The sequence below is a fragment of the Populus alba genome, chromosome 7 (genome assembly GCF_005239225.2).
Source record: "Populus alba chromosome 7, ASM523922v2, whole genome shotgun sequence".
NCBI lineage: Eukaryota > Viridiplantae > Streptophyta > Magnoliopsida > Malpighiales > Salicaceae > Populus > Populus alba.
The window spans coordinates 9,056,073-9,076,936 of NC_133290.1; the positions used below are offsets into that span (position 1 = coordinate 9,056,073).

Consider the following 20,864-nt stretch of genomic DNA (forward strand, 5'->3'; position numbering starts at 1 on the left):
ATCAGTTTTAGTTAGATGGTAGTCCCACCATCCTTTTAACTGACCAGAAAAACCAGCAATAAGGAGTTCAGCAATAGCTTTGTCTGAGGTTCCTGTTTGGGTTTTGTAGGCATTGGTTGCCATAATCATTTGCTGGAGGGTGTTGAGGATATTGTATTCCGACATTCCATCTATATTCCATTCATAGAGGGAAGAGGCATTATATTTGTGTTGAGTAAGGATAGTTGGTTCAGTGGTTATGGAAATGTCCGGAGCAGTGGATGTTTTTGGAGTTTGCCATGTAAGTTTGTTAAGTGTAAGAGGTTGGTTTGGAGAAGTACTTTCATCAGAAGATGCCTCAGGGCTTTTTTGTAGAGTACTGACTTGATTTGTAGAGGTGGAAGGGTTAGTTGTTTGTGGTGTATCTGGGACAATTAAAGATGAACTGTCAAGGTGTTGTAAATGTGTTTTGATGGCTTTAAGAAAGTCTGTCTGGTTTTCTTGGAGTTGTGTTTGGCTTGTTTTTGTAATTTGGTAAGGTTTAAAGACGGGGTTTTTGATCTTGATGTAACTGGGCATGCATGTTTAATGGATGCAAAAAGATATGCAATGCGATGTTCAGATGCATAATATAATTCAAACCAATCAAAGAATAGAATCTGTATTTTATGTAACTTAATGAAATTATAAAATTGCGTTTGTATCTCACTTCTTTGTTGTAAAAAGTTTTGGAAAAACCAAATTCGTTTTGTAGAGTTATAGGCAGAATAGAAATCCTTTTGGAAGAGAGTTTTGTCAAGAACAAAGTGTTTTTCTGAGGTTAATACATTCAGCTCGTTTTGGATATTTTCAGTAATGGTTGAAAAGGTTGCTGAAGTTGGAGGAGAGGATTGTTCAAGATTTGTATGGACAGGTTTTAGGATATTTGTAGTATAGTCTGCATTTTGGAAACTAGTAGAAGGGAGATATCGGATGTAGATTTTCTTGGAGAGGTTTGGTGATAAGGGATATTGATAACAGAAGGGATTTTGGAAATTCTTCCCAGATCTATTGTACTGGAAGAAGAAGAGGCTTCTGAGAATCTAGAACTTGTAGAGTGACGATGGAAAGATAATTTGACTTTGCCATCTGTGTATTGGGTAATGTTTTTTATTTCAACATTGGGTTGAGGTGGTTGAGGCTTTTCTGGTGATGCTGCACCTTCAAGGACCCAATCTTCTGGAAGGGATATGTCTTTCCATTGGATGGCTTTTGAAACAACAGTGTTTGAGCGAGATAAATCTGTTTTTAGGAGGAGTGTTTCTCCTTTTTGAGATTGGAATTTGTGTTTACTGGCAAAAGTTGAGAACATGGCTTTGTAGTGAATTTTAAATATAAGAGCAACAAGGATAGATCTTTCTAGCATATTATAGTTATGGGTTTTTATTTGTAATATCATACTCTGTAGAATGTTTTTGTCTTTGAGAGATATGGTTATGTTTGGATAACAATCAAAAGATACGGGGCCACTACAAAGGTTAGACTCAATAGAACTAAGGAGAGACTCCTGGAAGTTTTGAAATCGAGCATCCCTTAGGACAGCTAGGATGGAGGTGTTTAGACCTTCTTTTGTGAGGGGTTTTATTTCTACTTGGACAAGGCCAACATGAATATATTTGTAGTTTCTAGCTAGATGTTGTTGTAAGGACTTTTGAGAAATGAGTTGGATGGTTTCAAAAGGTTTTGTAAGCTGAATATCTCGTTTCTTAGTTTTGATAGTAAAAATTAAAAAAGGCTCCTTGTGCAAGTTTAATGGTTTTTTTTTGCTTTTAAAGATATCACCATTATTTTACTATGCAATTAATAATAATAAAAAATAAAACCTTTGAACCAAAGTTAGATTTTTTTTTATTTTTTTTTTTGCCTTCAAGAACATTAAAGTTATTTAACTTAAGAAAAAAAATAAAAACTAATTTATCTTGAATTAATCTTATAATGCTTAATAGATTCCTTGAAAAAATGTTTTTAACCCTAACCGTAAGTTTTTGTAAATTTTGTTGAGAAAAGCAAAAGTGTCGTTATATATACTGTTTAAATGAAAAGTGTAATGTTTCTAGTATCATAATAAAATACCGATGACTTTTATTCTTCGTTTAATAATTCATATAAATAGTTAAATTATAAATTAATACGTACACATTGATTAATTTCTAATTTCATCAGTTAAACACAAACCGATCAGGCCTTTATCTTTTTCTTTACAAGATTCTCGACACTAATTAATAATAGTGGGGTCGGATTCTAAGGGAATGGGCTAAATAGTAGCCCACAATTTGACATTAGCATTCTTTTTCCCTTTTTCATATCTAGCTTTATTTTTATATACCATTTAATCTGGTGAAATATAAATGCATTTTCCCTAACAAATTTGACCAAAACAGAGTAGCACCGTGGCCTATAAATACCTGATCAGCTTGCCTTCTTGAACTGCAGAGCGAAAACATTTCAACACACGTTACTCTTTTAGAAATGGAGGAAATTCGCAATGCTGCTCTCGCTTACTACGAAACAAGTTCAGATAAAATTAAAAATATGGTTCGTGACTTCTTCAAACAGCTCGGCGATCTCTCAGATGGTACAGTGTCCATCAGTGACCTGGAAGCATTCTTCAAGGAAAGGGGCCATGAGCCGTTCCCCCCAAGCCTCCTCAAAGAGCTTGGCAAGGAACCCGCTGACCATCTTGATCATTTCACTGACGCCTTTGTGTTTTACTATCTGGCTGTAACCAAGAGGCCTTGTTGCGATGTTTGCCAAGCATTTCTCAAAGGCTTGTATTTTACTTGTTTGCATTGCTTTGAAAATGAAGACAAAACCTACAATCTTTGCAACAATTGTTTTTGCGAGGTAAAGGATTGTCCCAAAGGTCATGGTCATGTTGCATTCCTGGATAATTTTGCAGCATTCCAAGCTAAATCCAAAGCTACTGAGAACCTGGTAATATATCGTTGTTTCATTTGTTTTTATCTTCAATTTTGATAATGGTATATAATATTCAATACTATTAATTACTTACCACTATATATCTTCAATTCTAACACATTTTCCTTACTTGAAGCAGAAAAAGAACATGACGGTTCATGATGCTTCAATCCCAAGGATAACAGTGAATTCTCAAGAAAGGGTTAGATTTATGGATTCATTTATATGAATACATGCATGCATGATTAATTAGCATTCTTTTATGTGTGTGTGACGTCTTAGATGGTTTTTTCGTTGCCATGTAGTCTGAATGCCATCAGTTGTTCCACCAAATGGAGTTGGCCTACTCCAAAGAGAGAGCTAGCAATCCACATAGATCAGGAAGGTTGTCCATTCCCGGGGTTGTCAGTGGCCAGAATGTCAATGTGTTGCACCAAATGGAGTTGGCCTGCTCCGAAGAGAAAGCTAGCCATCCACATGGATCACGAAGGTTGCTGTCCAGTCCCGGGGTTGTCAGTGACCGGAATGTCAATGTCAATAAGAAGACGAGCTCTGTGAAGGGGGATAACAACACTATCGTTCTGGGGGATAAAAATAACACTGGCAATAGGACTTTTTGCAACATCGGATGATTGGGTCATGATTCACCTGGACTATATCAATGTCATGATGATTTATGAACGTGAAGTGGTTTAAAACCTTTTTGTGTGCGTGTTTGTCTATATATGTTTGTATGCATGTATGTATGTATGTATTCTATGTATGAAAAATAAGTACTATGGAAAAGCGTGAGACTACCTACCTACCTATCTCATGTACGGTAACATGACGGTTTCTACACCGTGTAAACGTGTGCTGTGTATAAAATAAGACTGCATGCACTAGGATGTTCATGCAATCAATGAAAGTTTGTGCCTATTGCACTAGTTCTGTGTTTAATTTTGGTAGTGTTCTAGAGAGAAGAAGAAATTTGTTTTCGTCTATCATGCAATTCAAAATTCGTTTCCAACTAGCCAGCTTGCAACTGATCCTATTTCAGTAGTATATTTTGAGAGAGAGAGAGAGTGTAATTGAGGCCGAAAGTTTTTAGTAGAAAGAATTGTTAATCTAATAATAATTAAAACATTACTACTCCATGAATATATTAACATGGTGAGTATGGGCTCTGAGAATCCAAAAGAAAGCGGCGTGATTCTAGGAGGGCCATAGAAACATACAGAGCTGGAGAAACAGCCCGTTAATTAATTAATACACAAATAAAAATGAAGAGAGAATGACAAACTTCTTATCAGTCTCCAAACTATTTTGGAGAAATGCACATATGAATCGCTTATAACTGGAGAAACAACCAGTTAGTATGACTGCATAACCAAGAACACTTTTTATTCAGTTTTTAGGGCTTAGGGTTTGTAGCTAGAAAGTTACATGTTCGTTTCTGTTTAATGACTCCTCATGCCCCAAAACACTTGCCTGAGACAATTACCAGCAACATTGTTCAAAGAATGCATGCACCAGAAGCCCTGAAACAACTATCTAAGCCATCTCCAACATCATACTTGCATCAAACAACTTGCATCACTAAGCTTTTACTGAGAACAAGTAGTAACATCTGCTAGTGTCTTGATGTTAGTTTTTGACATTATTTGAATGCCAACGGTAACTTGCTGCATAAACAAGACACCAGCATAACTAGTCCAAACAAAGCCATTTACTCTTGGGCCAGCCAGAGTTTCCAATAGGCTATACCCAAAACCTCATCGAAAGAAATAATTGACGGGCCCACAGGATCATTGGCCATAAAATGTTTCTTGATGAACCTTTCCAAATTTGTCAAGTCCACCGTATGAACCATAAAATGCTGGCTAGCCAATTGGATAAAAATCCTGGTCACCAGTTTCCAACAACAAAGCAAACTAGAGCATGCTGCACTAAGGCACTAAAGCAACAGTGAGTATCTGATTTATTAATATTGTTTAAAGCAGACTATATTCAACCACAAAAATTAACTGAAAGGAGTTAACAGAAACAGAACCAAAAGAGATTAAGAAGTTTTGAATTATAATGCTGATCACAGGTAATAAGTAGAAACTTGGATTGAGATTTCAATGAACATTTTCTTATATAGAAGCTTGGATCTCATCTGAAGCCACTGCAGTTCCATTGGGCGCATCTTCTGGATGTAGTTGAGCAGAAACCTCATCTATAGCAGAATTTAGCTGTGCAATCTTGTCAGCAAGCACTTGGCGGGTTTTCTGTTAACATAACATGAAAACCAAAGAAATTTCAATGCAAATAATGAGCAAGATACAAAAAAAAAAAAAAAAAAAAAAGAAGAAGCTAATGTGCAGGAGCATAATACATGGCTTTAGGCTTGATTTTGTTAAAAAGTACGACCAGTCTAGATGCCTTTCAGAAATTCTACTGCTAAAAGCCTTCTATATTGTTTGACAATCAACAGACTTTTTCGCACAAGCATGCACATTCTTGGATGTAATGCTAATAACCTAAAGAAAGTGGGATAGCCAACTTATTTCTCCCTCTAGCCACAATATCAACGAAATACCCATTAAAAATTTCAAATTGAACTTAGATAACACAATACAGGTCACTAAGCATGATTTAAATGGATGATAAATGAGATAACAAATTCCCACCTCCAAAGCTTTCTCCTCATCATATATGAACTTTGGTAGCTTCCTCATCAAATCTTTTCTGTCTGCTCCAGCTAATGCCTTGCTAATCTGAAATACAAGTAAACATCAATCAGATACATAAAGTGTGTCATTTTTTGCACGTGTTACAACCACCTCATGTAAGGTGCAGCCTACAAGCAATATTCTACTGGAAAAAAGAAAACCAATGGTAAATAATCCATAATAATATATTAGTGCACCATGTAGTGCTTCTTACAAGACAATCAAATAACTTGTTATTTGAAACCTTATCGAAAGAAACAATCTGCAGTATGGGCAGATTAAAAAGCGCAAAAAATACATGTCATGTCTGGTTGTAGTCAAGCTTGCAAGTCTCACAATACTAAATAGTCTTGAAGAAAACACACACCATCCATCTCAATGAATAATTTAAAGAAACACAAGTACAATATATATATATATATATATATATATATATATAGCAAATTGAACTATATCATATCACATTAGTCGTTGAGCAGTACCTGTGGAGCATATACACAACCCAATGTTCCAGCTACTATTCCTCCCAATATGAAACCGCCAATGAAGATACCTGCACCACTTGATCCACCACGCTCACCACTGTCCTTGCACATGAGAGGAAAAAAAGAAGAAAAATCACAGTTGAAAGAGAGATATGGTGGTGGGTGGGTGTGAATCAAAGACCCCTCTTGGGGATGTCGAGTAAAAAGTAATGAATATGATACAACAAGTATATAAAATTTACAAAACTGATAGTAGAGAAGCAGCAAAAAGAAAAGGAGGACTAATTGACTATCCAACTGATTTCGGAGATAAATTTAGGTTTTACGACTTGAATTTGGACTCTTAATGGTAGGCAGTGGCTATTGGAAAACATATATACAAAAGCAGTTCTGAAATGGAAGTAAAATAAAATTATAGTGGAGAAAGAGGAAAAAGAGCACATATAAAATCCAACCATGTGTGATTCTATCAGTGTCACAGCTTTCATGTTTTATAGGTGATCCTAACAGATAACAAAAGTCTCAGTTCATGAGAGTGCACACCCTCAAATGGGTGACAGTAGCCATTGAAAAAATTAACCTTGATGCTGCTAATCTGTCTTTACAACAGATGATGTAGAGTCCAACAAATTACAACAATACCATACCTTGCTTGAATTGTTAGTGATTTTTTATGTGTTGTGGGTTTTCCTTTACTAGAGAGATTACCAGGTCTAACGCATATTAGGCATTGGTCTTTTGGCTTCAAAGAAGAGCCTGGAATTTCATAATAACTAATGATTAGAAAAAGCAGGGAAACCAATGAATAAAACAGTATTACCCATCAAAGTGAAGTGGTAATGCTGGATAAGAAAAAGAAGAGAAATGCATATCAAAATTGAGATCCATCATGAATTAGGTATCTTCAAATGCAATAATAATTCGTAAATAAGAGCACAAAGTGCCTTACTAAGTAACCTGAACAGCAAAGCATATCATCTATAAACATAAAGCAAATTAAAAAATATTTCCAGTTCAGTATTAGCAATAATTAGAAGTTAATCAGGTAATGCCCTCCATTATATCAATAGATTGAAATGGCTAAAAAAAATTGTTTGCTATATGATCAGCCTCCATTATAAATTAAAATTTCGAGAAAATTGACACAAAATGAAATTACATCACCAGTTCTTCCATAATTAACATGATATTTTGGATCTTTCACATTTCAAACTTTCCTTTAAAATCCAGTTCTCAAAAGCCATAACTTGGTGCATAAAAATCCAATCTTTAATTCCTTAATAAAACTCCTATGAAGAAATGCAGTAAGAACGAAAGCCTAGATGCTAAAAATTAACAAACAAAGGAGAAAAAATAAAAAAAGGAATTTTCTTTTCATTTCTTGAATATTTATCTCAATCAAATAAAGCTTACAAAAACTAAATCAGCAGTCAGAATCCACATAATCAGAGAAAAAAAAAATTACCAGCAGATAAAAAGTGAGCTTGGGGAGTTGTAATTGAAAGAAGAGAAGTTGAGAGAGCAGTCATTTCTTGGACTTTCTTTAGTTTGAGTGATCAAAAAAGGAGAAATGGCATTAAAAAATGGTTGCTCTGTACTTAATTATGTGTCCTCGATAATATCGAGCTCATTGTTTTATTTACGATTGATACTGGTCTGTGATCTTTCGTCTAGGCTGCGGAGATGAACTTGGGCTGCATTAGCCCATCATTTGAGACTACTCAGTCAGCTAGTATTAAAGAAGCCCAAGAAAAACATTCTTAAGACTTTAATTCACTTTTTTCGGGTTTAGGCAATTACTGAAGTTCCGCGTAAAGAAATCAAAATCATGTTTGGGTTAGATTTTAAAAGATTACTCAAATCTTACACATTGAATTGATCATACGAATCCGCCTGGTAAAATGGTTTTTATTGCTGAAGATATTATAATTATAAGAAATACTGAAAGGAATGTGGAAAATATGATTTCTCATGTATCATTTCTCTGTGCACTTCTGCAATCATTATTTTTCTTTGGTCATTCAATTTTTTTCTCCTCAATTAAGCTCTTTTATGGCTAAATTAATGGTGAATTGGCTCTTATTTGTGCACCAAGACAGGATTGAAAGATGGAGGACCATAATAGATTCATTTTGAGTGGTGATAGTTGCACACTCTAAAAATTTTATAGCAAAATCAAAAGGAGTGGAAAGATGATAGGCTTGGGAGAAGTTTACCAAAACCCCTTAGACTAGTTATAAAAGTAATGGTAGCTCATTCCTACACTAAATTATAGGAAAGACAATTATGAAGACTCTCTCCATGGTGATATTAATATCATAACAAAATTTTTAATGAGCCTAGAATTCACCTATTTTTTAAAAACTCAAACGTGTTGCAGATAATTTCAGGATAAAGCCTATTAGTTGGTCTATGACATAAACAACCTTATCTCCTGTATTTACTATGTTGTGTGTCTATAAGCTTAATTAAAAGTAACTTTTTTAATAGTTTTATTATTTATAAAAAAAAAAAAACACAAAAACTTTGGATAATTTCCTTTGTTGCTTGAATATTCACAATCATTAAGGCTATAAAATGAAAGTCATTAGTGCAACAAAAAACAAGCACACTATTAAAACATTCAATTGAGTTAGATAATCACTTCAACTCTTTGTTGTTTGCTCGAATAACAAAGTCATGATATTTTATTTTTCATGCATCAAATTCTTGCATTTTATCTAATCTATATTGTAATTACTAATTAGACTTTTCAATATAAAGATCAAATTTTTCCTTCTTTTTTCAATTTAAAACCCATCACCTATAAACGAATCAACACCACCCTCCTTTTAAAAGGTAATAGTACAAATAAAAAGCAATATTTTTTGATATGTTATACTCTAACCAAGTTAGGTATACACCAAACCAAGCCGAATTAAACTATCGTAATTTTAATATATTCCTAAATTGTTTTTTAGGAAAATCAAAGTGTGAAGGTTGACAATGATCCTTTTGTAGATATGCTCTTCAGTTTGCATCACTAACATTTACATGGTATTCATAAATTGGTCTTCTTAGGTAGGGTCAACAAGGAGAGTATTGGGGTTAATTTCAATACGACTTTTCTTTGAACTTGATTAAGTTACATGACATTAATCTTCTAATGACTCTCCATCCTTAAGAGATTTACATTTGAAATACTTGTCTAGTAACTGGTTAATTCAATTGATGAACCTGTTGTTTTTTTTTTTTTTTAAAAAAAAAAATCATCATCATTAGTGTCTACATAACAATTAACACAACTACACAAAAATTTGTTGTTGAACAAAAGTGAGTTGAGTTACATAATAATTATTATGATATTATATGGATTCAATTCAACTATCAAACATTCCCAATCATATTTAATTATAAAGTAACAAACACTTATTCTATATACATATATATTCAACTGTGTCAGCCTTATATATTTACCTATGTACAATTTGTTTTATTTGATGAAAATAAGGTAAATCTTAAATCAAAATTATATACCAACTACGTGTTAAGCATGGAGTTGTTTTCATCTAATGTGATGAAATATATTGCATGAAGGGTTTGTTCATGTAGAAAATGATGATAATTAATATTTTGCTCCAATATTTTTACACCAGATTTCCTATTCAATAGTATTTTTTAGAAGAAATTAGTAGCAATGTAAACTAAAATATATAACTAATATTTTTTAGATCATTAATAATGTTTTTTTTTTTGTCATAACTCATTTTTGGGTTCTTCCCCCAAATTTGTTTTTCCCTTCAAAATAAAAATAAAAAAACAAAAACAATAATAACAAGAAGATTGATAATTTGGCAAAAGTAGGCTGAAAAAGGTTTCATACATGTAGAAGAATCAAGCTGAAATTTTGGATAGAACTATGAGCCTAATCATACCGCATTGTACCCATGACTAAAGAGACAGTACAGATTTAAAGTCAAATTAAATTATTATTGGATGAATTTGCATAAAAAATTAAGCTCATGAACTTAATTAGATTTTTAATAGGTCAATTTGATTTAATCATGGGCAAATTAAAAGTTTAATTATGTTTAAAAATTAATTTGGGTCAAATTAAAAGATTTAATTAGGTGCAAGGACTTAATTATACTTTTAATGGGTCAAATTAATTTTATTATGGACTTAATTGGTGAAAAATTAAGTTTGGGAGCCTAATTTGAGTTTAATCGAGAATATCAGAATTTTAGAGGACAAAACTTCATTTTTATGAAGTCAATTGATTGAAATCATTGACAAAAATACAAGAAAATCAAAGTTTATGGTCAATTAACGATTAAATTGAAAAGATTCATAACCAATGACCTTTTCAAAAAAAGGCGCTAAATTTCAAGAACTCAATTCGTTTGAAAACATGGATGAAATTAAAGTAAATTGAAAGTTTAATGGTCAATTAAGGGTTAATGTGCATAAATCCAAAACCAATGACCAAAATAAAAAAGACACTTAAATTTAGGGTTAGTATTGGAGTTCAACAAGGGTAAAATCAAATAAAATCAAAAGTTCAAGGTCAGGGATACAATTAAAAGAAATCAAAAACCAAAGACTATATTGAACTTTAGTCAAATCCCTAATTATAACCCTAAGAAAATAAAAACAACACCATTTCACTTAAATGAAATGATGTGTTTTGACCAAAACGAAATGTTTTATTTAAGTGAATCAATGTCATTTTGACCAACACAAAAACAAAAAAAAAAAAAGAAGAAAGAAAGAGAGAGAGAGAGAGAGATGTCAGATAACTTGTCTACTAACACGATCAAAATATTGATGTCTTATCCTAAATGCAGAAGTGTCGTAATAAATAACCCGGAAAAATCAGAGTCGAACCACAAGGAAATTAACTATATAAATTACAAATAATAATAATAATAAGGAGTTAAAGAAGACTTTGAGATGTAAGATTAATGTGAGGATTTAATAATGATAAAAACAAATGTCAATGTTAGAGGATCTACTAATAGTATTAGAAATAAGTATAGTATAAAGTCTTTTTATTAATGAAAACTACACATAAAAAAGGTTCCGATCGGATGATTTATCCTTAATAATTTATTATAAATTTTTAACATGATCATATCCCATTGCTTTCTTGCTGCCGTCGCCGGTGGGGATGACTATTGTTCCCAAAAAGGTAAATAAATGCACACATGCATATGCGCAAATGTTCAATTTCTTTAAGAATATAGTATCAATTATGAAATAAAATGGTTGGGGAGAATCCCGTTGAAAAGGCTTGTAAATTAACCTTTACTTATATCTTAATTAGTATCTAATTCTTTCAACAATCTTGGATTGCATTATAGAGATAATTAACTTGTGGAGCATTAAGGTGATTTCATGTATGTATTCTTGTAGGGTAAAGTATCATTGGTTTCGCAATCAGGGGTGCATCAACGGCGCATCTTCATATTTGTGCTGGCAGCATTTCATGTTATTTATAGTGTAGTGATTATTGATCTGGCAAAGGCTAAAGTATGCCCTGCTTTTTCTTTTCTTTTTTTTATGGGAAAAAGGATAAACATGGCTTTCAACTATTAATCATGTTCTCGAATATGAAAATAATTGGGGCTAGCTAGCCCTTTCCCTTAGAATCTTGATTGCAAAAATGATGGGGCTCGAACAGATGAAGAGATGGAAATCTTGGGAGTTGGAGACAACATCTCTAGAGTATCAATTTACTAATGGTAATTGACACTAACATAATTATGTTTGAAAAAAAAAATGGTATTGAAGTAGTAACGTTTTGGCTCTAGTGGTTCTTGAATTAGACCCTTCAAGGTTTAGGTTCACTCGTAAAACTTCATTTGTTAAGCGGCACACCGGGTTATCTGCAACGCCTGGTCTTAGATGGATTGTAAGACCTTTTCTTTTTATTTACTCTTCATTATTACCATAATTGTTTTGAAAAAAAAAAAAAAAACAATGATTAGGTCCAATTTCTCACAAAAAGTTAATGTTTTTCAGGTGGCCTTTTTGAGGCAATTTTTTGCTTCAATAACAAAGGTTGATTACCTTACATTGCGACATGGATTCATCAATGTAAGCTTGTGTGCCTTTATCAATCATTTTCCTCTAAAACACCATACCAAGTGCAAGAAAAAGTTTGAGTGACTTTTGAGCAAGGCTCAGGTTTTTTGGACAGGGGAGGCTGAACCCAGAAAACAAATTGCGCTTGACTTATTATGTGTAAATTAACCAGACGAAAAACAAATTGCAGGCTCATTTTGCACCAAACAGCAAATTCAACTTCCACAAGTACATCAAAAGATCAATGGAGGATGACTTGAAGGTTGTCGTTGGTATTAGGTTGGCCTCACTCCCTTTTCGTCTGTCTGAGTGGATCATTAGGGAGTGGCTTAATTCCATGTTAATCTGCGACTTCCTGTCTGTCAATGTTGTTAATTCTGCAGCATTCCATTGTGGATATGCTTTATCATATTCCAGCTTCTAAATGTTTATAGTAATTTTGATTTTCATTACAGCAATAATATTTAATTTGAAGCCAGAAAACAACTTTACTGGCTGACAACCATTTTGATTTGCTCTTGCTTGTGTAGGATGGTATACATTTACATGGTCACCATTTGTACCGCTAGCAGTAAGATGATCTACGTAGTTAATTCCTAATTCTGTTTAGTATTCTAAACCTTAATTATCATCCTAGTAAATCTCTTTCTTTACGCTCACAGGTAATCCTTATTGTTGGTGCAAAGCTGGAGATTATTATTATGGAAATGGCTCGGGAGATCCAAGATAAAACTGCTGTGGTGAAAGGTGTTCCTGTGGTCGAGCCTAGCAACAAATACTTTTGGTTCAATCGCCCTGATATTATTCTTTTCTTCATACATTTCACCTTGTTCCAGGTAATCTTTACACTCAATAATCTCTCAAGGCTTGGCGTTTTCTTTTGATAGGCTAGGCACTAGGCCACATAGCCTAGGCATTGGCTACTAGAAAATTAGAAAAAATCAATGAAAACATCAGCAATTTCTTTGTAGTTTACTGATGAAATTTTCAAGGAAATGGTTTTTTGCAATACTATGTACAGACCAATTAATTTTTTAAAAACAAATGTTCTGACGTTCCACAAATGAATGTTAATTAATTTTGTAAGAAACATAATTTACAATACTATATACAGACCAATTTACAAATGATTGGTGCTTATGCACATTCCAGACGGCATACTTTTTGTGGACATGGGTAATTCAAGTCAATGTAAACTATACTTTATTTTCTTTTCATGTCCACTTTGTATTTTTGTATAATTGCTTTAATTTCTTATGACCAAAAACTTCTTCGATGCAGTATAAATTCGGATTGAAATCATGCTACCATGACAATTTGTTAGAAATGCTTGCAAGAGTTGTCCTTGCCATTATCCTTCAATTTTTATGTAGCTATGTCACCTTCCCTCTCTATGCCTTGGTAACTCAAGTAAGCAACATGTCCAAAGATCACAAATAGTTGATTAACATTAAGTGTTGCTACCAAATTCAAAGATGTTGGCGAATGTTGTTTGTTTTTGTTTTTTTGAACAATTGGCAGATGGGTTCTCACATGAAGAAAGCAATATTTGAAGAGCAAACATCGAAAGCAATAAAGAAATGGCAAAAGTCAGCAAAGGAAAGGAGTAGGTTAAAAAACAAGGCAGTGGCAGATGGTTCATCAAATGGGTTCTCAGTAATGAGTGCAGATCATCAGAGTGGTGCCCTAAGCAGGGGCACATCACCATTGCACTTGCTTCACAAGTTCAAACACAACTCTACAGACATTGAAGGTGGTTTAAGTACTTGTACTTCTCCTAGATCCTGCTATTCTGAAACTGAGTTGTCTGAAATTGAAGGGGCAGCACCCTCTAGTGATGATTATGAATTGAGAAGGCAAAACAATCCTAAAAGACTAGAAGAAAGTCGTAGTGCTGATTTCTCTTTTGCCATGCCTTGAAAAGATTGAGGCAGCTGGCTCTAGATATATATAAATGGGTTTTGCAACTTAAATTAATTCATGTTAGCCATTTAGTTTGTCGATTCCACTACGTAATACAGCCGGTAGATAGACCAGCCTTGTTAGAGGAGTGTGGGATAAATTATTAGCTAGGAAAAATTTTGATCTTGAGTTTGAATATTTTTCATGTACTATAATACAATGAAGAAACACGCAAACAATGTTTGGTAGAGAGCAGTTCGTTAGCATTTGTGTCAAGTGAATTCGATTTCTTTGATTGTACGGTGGGGGGTGCTCTGTTTTCCTGGTTTCTAGCCCCAAAAAGGATAGCGTATAAAGACTACTGTTCCATTTCAAATGTGACATGCTCTGTTTTTCTGTGGGGCGAGCTGATGTGTAAAAGATTAAAACAAGAAAAATAATTTGCTATCTAATTTTCCAGTAATTAGAAATTCTAATTAGTGCAAGGAAAATCATCACTATTGTTCACGTGCTGCTGTTGGCTGGAAGCAATCTCTATTGCTGCTCCCGTTGCTGAAACCAGTGCTGTTGTTCATGATTGTTGCTACTGGTGAGGACAATCACTACTGCTGCTGCTGAGGAACTGTTGACAGTGCTGGAAAGAGAATCTTCCACTGCTGCTCACGGCTGAAGATGAGAGACACTGGATGCTGCTGGAAGGAGGAGCTTCCACTGCTGCTGTGAGGAGAAGCTACTGCTGGACTGAAAGGAGCTGCTGGTCTGCTGCTCACAGTGCTGCTTCCCTGACTGAGAAGAGAATCCTGCTGCCTGTTCACGGTGGAACCAGAGCTGCTGATGAAGCTGGTCACGTTGCAAGGAGCTATTGGAATTTGTTGCTGATGGCATGACTGAAACTCACGTTGTTGAAACCAGTGCGGCTGCTGTGAGGAGAAGCTCTTCTCTTCCTCCCTCCAGTTACGACTTTCACTTTTGCTGCCCTATTTGTTGCTCAATCAAAATGATAATCCCCAAACTATAAAAAATATTGCCAAAATCTTTCCTCCGTTGGTTAGGAGTTAATTTTTCTTTTCTTCTTTTTCCCCAAACACAATTATTTGGACTCGGGACTTGTATGCTTGAGCAGTTGAGCTCTATGAATTAGCCAGTCAGAAGGTCATAACCCAACGCATGTTTGCCACTTTGCATTAGAAACCTAAGAATCCTCTCAGGAAAGAAACCAGAGAAGCATCAGAACACGCTCTGCTTAATCATACCTAGCCTCAGCTTGGACACTTCAGCTCATGTATGGCGAAGTCTACGACGACTAAGGTCTAAGATGATAATCCCACGTAATTGATCCTAATACAGGACAAGGGTTTCTTTTCTTTTTGGCCCTTCTCTTCATGCAAGAAGTAAGAAGCGACATAACCAACACATAAACCCTGACAAACAGCACAATCAAAGAGGGTTTTCTCGTTTGGAAGAGAATAAGAGAGCAATATTGTAGAGGATATTTATGAATGACATAGATATGCAACTAGCAAATGCTAGCTATTGTTAAACGGAGAGGAAGGAGGACTCTTGGAGTGGTTTAATATTGTACCATCTAGTCTCCATCTATATATATATATATATATATATACACACCATCAAACCAAGTTTTACTTCCTAAAATTAAATTGTGTTTTTGATGCAACCAAATATGGTGTTTGCTGTGGTTGCTTCAAACGCAGAAGCAACCACACAAACAAATAGGTCTAAACCGAACAACCTACCAAGAAAGAACCCATGATAACGTTCATAAGAGTTCTGAAACAGTAGCCTCCTCACCACTTGTATTACTCTCTTCTCGTGTTTCTAATGTGCGGAGATGCTTTCTGGAGAACTTGTTTTACTATAAAAAATGACCACTGACAATTCATTAATCTCTTGATGGGTTTTCTTAGCCATTTGTCCATCAAACTTCTTTTTTAATACAACTGTGACAATTACCCCCCCACCCATGTACTTTGATATTTAAATAAATAAATAAAATTGGAAAGGCTGCCTGTGTTAATGGATTTGAAGGGTGTAATTATTTAAATATCTAAGATGTCCTTTGTATATGGGTGGGGGGTAATTGTCACAGCTGTCACAGCCTTTCCATTTTTCTTACGCAAAAGATTGATGGCCCGTGCGTGATGCCGTAGACCAAGCTAATTTCCTTTCTAACCTTGAAAAACAAATCATGACAAGATAGTGTTTGTTAAGACGATAGAAGAATAGTCATTGATAACAACAAATAAATAAATAAAAATTTATCCGGGATGAGGATAGGTTAAAACACGAAATATGTGATGTGACCATAAAATTAGGATAATTATATAAAAGAAAGGTACCAATAAAAATAATAATAAAAAAATTAAAGTTAACCTAGTCAAATCTTTTAAATCCATGACCCAAAAAGTTAACCAAGTCTGAACCAATAAAATATTAATGGATGAAATCAAAAAAAAAATTCTCAATAAAAAAATCAAAAACAAATAAATAGCAATAAGAACCAAATATAACATAAAATAAAAATGAACTAAAAATATTGATTGATGCAATTGAAAAAAATTATCCAATTAAGAGAATGATATAAAATATTGAATGATGCAATTTAAAAGATAATTTTATTAAGATAATAAGTAAAACAAATCAAAATCAAAAAAATAAGGATCAAATCTGAAATGTGAAAAATCAAAAGATTAAATTGAAAGAAAATTTCAATTTCATATATAATCTAAAATTTTAAAAATAGTAATAAAAAAAATAAAGATAAAATTTGAAAGAAAAAAAAATTTAAAGGAATATTTGAAAAATATGCAAGGGTTAGCTCTGGAACTAAGAAGGAGGGGGAAGAAGGAAAGAAAAAAATGGGGTCACCAACGCAAAACCCGTCATATTTTTCCCAAACACACATCATCTAGGAATGGAGGTGATGTTGTGAGGATCGCAATGTTGTTGTTGAAGCTAAAGTACCATTGTTGTACATGCCATCTGAATCTCACGGAAGAGTCCATACGTGCTTACATCCATACCATGCACAACCACCTTTTTCAAATTAAATAATATTTAATTAATGCAAAAATAAGAAACTACCCCTTATCAAACTTGATAATTGCTATAAAAAAACTAAAAAGACCAAAAAAACCCTTGACTCGAAGGCAAAGAAAATTGTCATGTAAGGGTTTTGTGGTAATTTTACTGTGCAACTAAAATCAAAAGGTTAAAATTACCCCTACCCATTAGTGCATATGTTTTGGTATTTAAGGGCATATTAGTCATTCTAATGTTCAATAAATGACAAAAGACTATTATACCTCATTCACAATGATATTTGTGCTATATTTGTAGGGGTAAAATCATTTTTTCATTATTCCACCCCACATTAACAATAAGTCTATGTATACCATAATAAATGCATAATAAAATCAAGATATATTTTTAGTTTCTTTTAATATATATTCACACATACTCCAAAGTCAAACTTGAGTTGGTTAGAACCATTACAAATTTCAATAGAAAACAAATATCGATAAGGATTGTATTTGGCAAATAAAAAAACCTCATTTTAGCCCATAATTATATATTGTTTTTATTTGATCCCAAACAAAAAAATGCTATCCATTTAGGCTGAAAAAGCTTCAAATAATTCTCAATCAAATATGCATTAAATGGAAAATATCAACAAAAATTTTTGGTAGGACCTGTTGAGAAATGTTTTTTTTTTAAGTTAATATGTATATAAGAAAAAATATGAACAGGGATACGAGAGGTATACCTCAATAAATACAATGAATTCGTAATCCAGATTGAAAAGTCATGAAGCCTGTAAGATTAGGACAAAGAGACTACAAGAAAGCTCAAAAAGCTAAACAACCAAAAGAGATATCAATATCATACTTGTAAGAAGAAAAAAGAAAAGATTATTGGAGACTCACCGCTACTTGACTGAGAACATGACCTACAACCAAAAGAACTTATTGAATTGGTTTAAACTCAATTGCAAAGGGATACAAGATGACATCGAAAGAAGTTGCATAGTTTTGCTAGAGCAATGCTCTATAAAAGCAAATTGAACAAAACACAATGAAGTGAGTATATGCTTATATTCAATCAATCAATTTTATTTAATTAAAGAAAAAAATATTTTTGAGAAAATATATATAAAAAAAGAACAAAATATAAAAATACTCCATATAACCCAATTAAATAAAAAAAAAAGATGTATAAAACATACGAAAAAAATGAGCTTAATCTCAAATAAAATGAAAATCAAAGGATAATAGATATATAAAGCAATTATTAGCGAACATCCTTAAGCTAGGTTAATTTTTTAAATTGGGATTCATGAAATTTCAAAATGGGGTTAATCAAGAAGCTCAAATCCAAATTAACTTAATGTTAATGAATGTAATTGAGTGTAAAAAAAAAACTAACTAAAAAATTGGAGAAATTGTTAAAAATGTTATACTATAAAACTTATCTCAGATGATTTAAATAACAATTAAAATAACAAGGCCTAAATAAGACAAATTTTAAAAATCAAATAAAGACAAAATTGAAACAAATTTCAATTGGCATAAGTTATTTCAAATAACAAAAATATTAACAAAAAAACCAAGGACTAAATAAAAAATCAAATGAGGATAAAATTGAAGTAAATTTTGATTTTCATAAGTTATTTGAAATAAAATAAATATCAACAAAAAGATCTAGAAAAAAAAATAAAAAACAAAGATAAGCTAAGAGACTGGTTTGAAAAATTACAAAGCAAAGTGCAAGAATCAAGGAAGAGATAGGAGGAAAAAAATGTTGGTTGAAGCCAAATCAGAGCTTTGTTTTATACACGCACCACCTTAATATGGAGGAGGCATCGAGATAAATCTAATGACAACCTAGAATGGCATTTATAGTTGCCGAAATCAACCGCACACTCCGTTCAAAGGCGATAGAGTGGTTGACGCATCAACATGTGCCCAACATATGCTAATATTTTGTTTTAACTCCCTTTAATTTATTAATAGACAAATATCACTTTACCCAATAACATATATATATATATATATATATATATATATATATATATATATATATATAATATATATATATAATACAGTAACAAAAATATCATCAATCTAAGACATGTAAAATACTAAAACCTAAAGGCAAGGAAGTATTTTCACTATGCAAATACAAAGGATAAAATACAAAACCCTTTCTAGCTGGTCAAAGTTTTTGTTGTTTATGAAACTAAATTGATAATTTTACTATGTAATCTATAAGTAAAAATATAACTCTACCCCAAAATGATACTGAACAATGCATTAATTTTAAGGTATTTATGATAATTTATAGTACAAATATCCATCTGTCCTGTATCCATTTAAAAATGCCAAAACATGTTCATTGAAAAGATTTATGCCAACGTTTTTTATACAAAGCTTTTTTTTTTTTTTTTTTTCATGGGTAAAAAACGGACGGAAGAATTAACTATTCTCATCCAAAGGTAGAATGTGCCATGGGAATTCCTCATGTTTTTTTAGTTTTATTTATAATTTATAATAATTAAAGCCAACTTGGAGACAGAGCAGCAAAAGTCAACGTACTTTTAGTCTTTTGAACAATGTCTGAACAAAGTCCTTATAAAAAATAGTCAAAGGATGGGGACCACCCAAAAGTCCTGGTAAGAAATGAGAGGCACCAATTACCATCACCAAACTCCGTCAAATAGACGATGCAACAAGAAATGAAGTGATGATGTCATTAATCCTAAATGAAGTGATGATGTCATTAATCCTAACAAACAGTTCATAATTTTTATTAATATGATGCATGTATTTTTGTGGAAAATATATTTAATTTTATGTTTCTTCTCAATTCCTTTTATATTTTCGTCACTAATAAATCAAAGATTCAAGAGCACTAATAAATGCATAGAAAAACAATAAATTAATATTTTTAATAGTTAAAACACGTTTTTAAAATTATTTTGAAATATAATGTAAACGTGTATTCATGATCAATTAGACATATGGGTAAGCTGTATGTTTCTCATTATGATCTCTTGCTCAAAGTCCAAGAACTTGTTTAATAATGTGGTTATAGTTGTTTTTTAAATAAATTTTTTATGTTAAAATATATGTTAATAGTTTTTTTAAAAAAAATTATTTTTAACATCAGCATATCAAAATGATTTTGAAAACACTAAAAATATATTAATTTAAAATTAATAAAAAAAATAAAAAATTTTATTTTTTTTCAAAAGTATTTTTAAAACGTAAAAACAAACAAGCTCTAAAGATAGTGATAAGGTGTACACAAGGAGAAAGGGATTTAGTTGTAAATAGTTTATTGATTGTGCTCTTGCAACTTGTATCTAAAATGTTTTTAGAATATAAAGAAAATAATATCTAGATAATCAGATTTTTTTAGGCATTGTTGTATTACAATTCAAATTTAAAAAAATCTCAACTTGATTTTTTTTTTATCTCGGGTTTTTAAATTAAATTATGTGTGAGTTGCTTCGACGTGATCTTTGTCAACTGGAAAGATCCCAAGAAAAAAAAAATAAGGACAAAAAAAACATGTTCATCCCAATCAAACCCCTCAAAACCGCCAACTCGGGTTATGAGCTTCACTTGATCGAATTATTTTCTTATTTTATTTTATGATAAAAAATACAAATACTAATTCACAATAAACTTAATACTAAATAATAAAAATAAATAAAAACCAATATTAAAGAATAAACTTGAACAAAAAACTCGTAGAT

The 20,864-nt window shown here is 32.4% G+C and overlaps 3 protein-coding genes across 3 annotated transcripts; 2 read left to right on the forward strand and 1 right to left on the reverse strand.

The window, feature by feature from the left end:
• The first annotated feature begins 2,467 nt into the window (after nucleotides 1-2,467).
• On the forward strand, nucleotides 2,468-3,569 carry LOC118045587 (uncharacterized). Its single transcript, XM_035054254.1, has 3 exons — nucleotides 2,468-2,952; nucleotides 3,077-3,139; nucleotides 3,243-3,569. Exons 1-3 carry the CDS (start codon nucleotides 2,488-2,490, stop codon nucleotides 3,567-3,569), a joined length of 855 nt encoding a protein of 284 aa, XP_034910145.1. The 5' UTR covers nucleotides 2,468-2,487.
• A 1,305-nt stretch (nucleotides 3,570-4,874) lies between these two features.
• LOC118045568 (uncharacterized) lies at nucleotides 4,875-7,744 on the reverse strand. Its single transcript, XM_035054233.2, has 5 exons — nucleotides 7,584-7,744; nucleotides 6,766-6,874; nucleotides 6,116-6,215; nucleotides 5,592-5,678; nucleotides 4,875-5,189 (listed from the first exon to the last, which is right to left on the reverse strand). Exons 1-5 carry the CDS (start codon nucleotides 7,645-7,647, stop codon nucleotides 5,055-5,057), a joined length of 495 nt encoding a protein of 164 aa, XP_034910124.1. The 5' UTR covers nucleotides 7,648-7,744; the 3' UTR covers nucleotides 4,875-5,054.
• Nucleotides 7,745-11,267: 3,523 nt separating this feature from the next.
• LOC118045588 (protein MLO) lies at nucleotides 11,268-14,104 on the forward strand. The gene is made up of 12 exons (XM_035054255.1): nucleotides 11,268-11,288; nucleotides 11,513-11,629; nucleotides 11,781-11,841; nucleotides 11,926-12,011; nucleotides 12,122-12,196; nucleotides 12,375-12,463; nucleotides 12,568-12,617; nucleotides 12,715-12,755; nucleotides 12,847-13,021; nucleotides 13,326-13,360; nucleotides 13,466-13,594; nucleotides 13,706-14,104. Exons 1-12 carry the CDS (start codon nucleotides 11,268-11,270, stop codon nucleotides 14,102-14,104), a joined length of 1,278 nt encoding a protein of 425 aa, XP_034910146.1.
• The last annotated feature ends 6,760 nt before the right edge of the window (nucleotides 14,105-20,864 follow it).

What these genes read in the sequence shown, in the direction of transcription:
- LOC118045588 (XM_035054255.1), top strand. Translation starts at nt 11,268, where the DNA reads ATGACTATTGTTCCCAAAAAG. An exon ending in AAGGTTGTCGTTGGTATTAG is followed by an intron (nt 12,464 to 12,567) that starts GTTGGCCTCACT and finishes TTAATTCTGCAG; the next exon opens with CATTCCATTGTGGATATGCT. An exon ending in CATACTTTTTGTGGACATGG is followed by an intron (nt 13,361 to 13,465) that starts GTAATTCAAGTC and finishes TCTTCGATGCAG; the next exon opens with TATAAATTCGGATTGAAATC.
- LOC118045587 (XM_035054254.1), top strand. Translation starts at nt 2,488, where the DNA reads ATGGAGGAAATTCGCAATGCTGCTCTCGCTTACTACGAAACAAGTTCA. An exon ending in CCAAAGCTACTGAGAACCTG is followed by an intron (nt 2,953 to 3,076) that starts GTAATATATCGT and finishes TACTTGAAGCAG; the next exon opens with AAAAAGAACATGACGGTTCA. An exon ending in CAGTGAATTCTCAAGAAAGG is followed by an intron (nt 3,140 to 3,242) that starts GTTAGATTTATG and finishes GTTGCCATGTAG; the next exon opens with TCTGAATGCCATCAGTTGTT.
- LOC118045568 (XM_035054233.2), bottom strand. Translation starts at nt 7,647, where the DNA reads ATGACTGCTCTCTCAACTTCTCTTCTTTCAATTACAACTCCCCAAGCT. An exon ending in AGCTCACTTTTTATCTGCTG is followed by an intron (nt 6,875 to 7,583) that starts GTAATTTTTTTT and finishes ATGAAATTCCAG; the next exon opens with GCTCTTCTTTGAAGCCAAAA. An exon ending in ATGAGGAGAAAGCTTTGGAG is followed by an intron (nt 5,190 to 5,591) that starts GTGGGAATTTGT and finishes TTATGTTAACAG; the next exon opens with AAAACCCGCCAAGTGCTTGC.